The 4,440-nt window shown below is 41.9% G+C and overlaps 1 protein-coding gene across 1 annotated transcript in view; it reads left to right on the top strand.

Moving 5' to 3' along the window:
• The first annotated feature begins 245 nt into the window (after window positions 1–245).
• The window catches only part of LOC107187170 (retinal homeobox protein Rx1-like), a 49,309-nt gene continuing 45,114 nt past the window's right edge, over window positions 246–4,440 (top strand). Inside the window, exon 1 of the mRNA XM_015575185.1 lies at window positions 246–420. Coding sequence (XP_015430671.1) covers window positions 246–420 — 175 coding nt within the window. The remainder of the gene's footprint in view (window positions 421–4,440) is intronic.

Genomic DNA, 4,440 nt, shown 5'->3' on the forward strand with positions numbered 1-4,440 from the left:
CGTAGAGATTTGATTTCGTTAAAGGACACTTTGGAGCTGAAGTATTGAGTCTTGTCGCGTGGTAACGGTGGCGTCTCTCAAAATGTATTTTGAAATTGGGAACGCGTGTTCTGGACAGTCGTTTCGTCCGTCGACCGTGTACTAGTACGTTTTTTCGTCGGAGGATCGCTCGGAAGATCCTGTCGTTACGGGGTTCAGTGGACCAAGTAGTATCAGATCGGAGGTCAGACATCGGACTTTCGACGATGGATTCGCAACAGCTCGTCGATACAGCCTCACAAAACAGCCAGGACATCGTTCTGCCGAAGCCAGCGAGCAGCACACCCAGACACAGCATCGACGCGATCCTTGGACTGGCTAATAACAAACGAAGTCACCAAGAAATGGAGGATAACGCTCGGGACACGCAGGAAAATACTGGTAATGTTTCTTTTCATAGGTCAATTATACTAGTTTAATATTCTCCAATATTTTCAATTGGAGAGGATGCTCAAATAAGGACTGAACAACATTTATCAGAATGAATAATTGAAAATTCTATATTCCAATTCTGATAATTTTCCTTCGAAAGCATTTAACACACGAGGTACCAATAATTGGCTAATAATACGCACAAACTAATTAAATTACCTATACTTACTTGAATACTACCCTCTAATTTACATTGAACTAATCTTACTTTTGCCAATTATTTAATTAGCTTTGATCCTGATTAGACTACGGATTTTATGCAATCATCGCATACACGATTGTCTACAATTGGGAGTAATTAAATTTTTAATAAAATTCAGCGAGGTTTTCATTTTCTGTCCTTATAGAATCTTATAGAAATCTTATTAAGGCAAACATATTTCTACTAGACTCCGATTTTTATAAATTAATCCATAAAATTCTCTGTTTACATAAACATCCGCAATCTAATCGAAATATAAAGAAACAGATTAAGTATTGCTTATGTACCGATTAATTTCTAAATTGTATTAAACGTTTATTAGGTACGAACGTAGGTATAAACTGATTGTTAATGAACAGTTTAAGAATAGAAACTTTTGCAACACTTTGGATTCAAGGTCGTTGTACCAACACATCGATTGATGTGGTCGATTCGAAGCGTTTGTATCCATGAGAATTATTCAAAAACAATTTCTTTCTTCGACACAGTGGAAGAGAAATCGAGCGCGGCAAGTTCTGTCCGACGGGCACGCATGAGCCGGGCGAACCTCAAGCGTCTCGGTTGCTACCCCCGCGCTGGATCCAGGACACTGGATCCCAAATCCCAAAATGGCTCGAGTTACCCCCGGAGACTTATTAACAAAGCAGCTTCGATCAATCATTTCATCCAATTACTAGTTTCGCTATTATCCCCCACCCCCTTTCCCATTCCAATCGAGACTTTGATTCGATATACCGAACGTTGATCGAACCCCTCTATCGATACGCTATCGGGAACAATTTTACCCGCGTAAATTCGGTGAGAAATATTAAATCTTTCCATTAATTTCGTAATCTCGGGCACATTCAATTTTTCCACGTGAAATCTGTCCGCTTGCGTTAAATTTTTTTTAAATTGATATTTAAATTCACCAGAGCTCTTAGGGATCACGTCGGTTATTTCGATTAATAAATTGCTGTTCGGTGTGCGTGACACTATTGTTCCGATCACGGCAATTAATAACACGCTGGTTAAGCTAATTGAGATTATGCAGGAGATAAATACCGTCGTGAAAACCTTAATGTATCCTTGCGGCGTTGATTCCTAGCGCGACGCTAATTAGGGGAACGCATTAGTGGGTTCGGCATCGCTCGTTGGAAATCGGCGTTAGAAATCCGCTGAACAATCGCGTCGCGATTAAACCGAGGTTTCCCGTGGGGGATTTTCACCCGATAGATTAATCCACGCTCGTTCGTATAATTTTTCATCTGATTTGAATATCCTCCGCGTTCCGCCGTCCCTCGTGGGGAGATTAATCGTTGCGAATCCACTCACGTAATAAATAATTCTTCGCGATTTTTTAATTACCTGAACAAAGAGGACACGATGGTTTAGTGATTAAACTATTGTCTAGTTTAATCGATAAGTGATTAATTACAAGCAAATAGAAGTTATTGTTAAGTGAACAATATTAATAAGTAGTGGTAATAATACTTCATTCACATTTCTTTTATAAAATGAGTGGATACAATAGAATAATTGCTTAAAATTGTCAGCGTGCACTATGTAAGATAAATTGAATTTTAAGATACATTGAAATTTAAGGAAGATTCTCTCTCTACGTCCCATTTTCGTCTCGAAATCGTTATACAATCAATCACTCCTAGTGTTGTATAACGTAGTCAAAGCTGAACATTCGCATTACAAGATTTAATAAAACGCTCCAATAAAAACAACCAGGCAAGCACTTATCAAACGAAGCAGCTAGCCTCAACCAAGCACTTTATCTGTTTCGTCATGATCCTATTACAAAAGATTTATAAGTCTGCTTGACAAGCAACTCGGATTCTAACATATGTATACAACAACTAATGCTACACCATAGAATAACAGAGTTCCAGCTTTCAAAGTTAAATAAAAATGGAAAATACTATTTTATACTAAAGGAATAATATTTATTTACCTACTCACAAAGATTTAGAAGGGTTGATTAAAAGACCACCGTACTATATACAATTCGTATAATTTTTATTTACAGTCTGACAGGATGCTATCAAATTTTTCAACACCTCACAATTTTAACCTCGAACACGTTACGTCACCATTAACAGACAACAATTAAGACATTCCTATACTTTCCCCCTACCACACCATCTAAAATTCTCATTAGCTACTTAACCTCTGGCCAATCACCGTGTCCATCGCCCACATTTCCAACAACTCTGGGTTCTCAACGCCCTTCATTATCTCGCCACCCCGTTCGCAACTGGACTGTCGAAACAGGCGACGGTTCCTGTGTAATTGAAAAATCGTTAGTATCGCGACGATATCTGGTTCCCCCCCCCCCCCCCCGGTGGCAAGCTACCCCGTGCACGGGGGGTGGGGCCGCTAATTAGTCGTCCGGAGGCGAAGTGAAACGTAAACCAAGAACCCCGTCGATACTGCATATCCGATAATTCCAATTTCGCGAAAACAGACCCGTTCACCAGGTCGTCGTCATCGTCGTCATCTTTGTCCCACGGGGAACAAACAGTTTGGCCACCGACTGTCGTTTATAATGTCACTGTTGGCCGTACCGTTTGCGCGCCGCTATCGACGCAACACTTTCTGCCGCGGAAGGGTAAAAATCGACAAAACAATTTCGTACGGGCGCTGGCTGGCCTCGTTCGTTTAACGTCCCCTTTCCTGTCTCCCTTCCCCCACAATCCGTCGAAACGGAAAAACATTAACAGGGAGGGTTTCGTATCGAGTGGATCGACGAGTATAGAAGAGGGGGGAGGGGGTGGTGGTTCACCACCTGGACGCGAGAATCGTTCCTCGAACATTCGCGCGACGATTGGAATTAGCGTGGATTCGACGCCTCGTCCGGTTAAGGCCCTCGTCCCGATCCTCTCTCTGTTTGCGATATTAAGCTTCGTGTAATCTCGTTCCCCGCCGCCGGTGTCGGTGATCGATAACTAAACGTTTTTGCATAATGCACTTAACCGTTTGTCCAAGTCCACCGTCCTCTTCCCTCCGCTTAGGAAGGAGATTGATTTTGTCGGCCACGAGATCGGACAGGGGGGGGGGGACGAGTCTGCAGCGGTGGACAAGAGTAGTCAACCTGGGTGACTTTCTGATTTATTTGGCCGCGGTCTGTTCGCGTTTCGGGCTTCCTTTCGAGTTCTTCTTTCTCCTCCCAGGATGATTAACGTGTCGCGATCCGAGGCATCGATAGAGTCCGTCGTTCGGTATCGGGACAATTCCGCAACAACTAAGTAGGGGATCGGTGATTTTGTTAGGCTCGACGAAAGCGCAAGAAACGCTTCGACGAAGTAGAAATCAGACGCGCCGGAAGCGAGGCGGAGATGAATTAACGAAGTTCGATTAACGTTCTGGCGCGAAAGATGTTAAAGAAGAAAAGCAATTTCCACCGGGATGCATTGGATCGACGGTGGCCGGACGTTCATCCCCCTTCTTTTGGAGAGTTTATTAATACTTAACAAACAGATGAGACAGAGTTTATTAAGGCGGTATATGGCTAATGAAAACATTTCTTCGTGACATTTATTCGATAGAACAGTTATTTATACAGGATCCGTTTTTTGACTGTTCCAAAAATAATCGGTGTATAATGAATAATGGAGAAATATATCCTGGCGTGTGTTTTGCTCGATGAAAATTACCGTTAATATGGAATATTGAACTTGTTTAGGAATACAACTTTGGATCACAGAGGCAGAGTATATTAAGTCCTGTTTTTAGACAATAATTGGCATTTTATACATGTTTCCTGCATCGAATTTTTC

The sequence above is a fragment of the Dufourea novaeangliae genome, unplaced genomic scaffold (genome assembly GCF_001272555.1).
Source record: "Dufourea novaeangliae isolate 0120121106 unplaced genomic scaffold, ASM127255v1 scaffold14, whole genome shotgun sequence".
Taxonomy (NCBI): Eukaryota; Metazoa; Arthropoda; class Insecta; order Hymenoptera; family Halictidae; genus Dufourea; species Dufourea novaeangliae.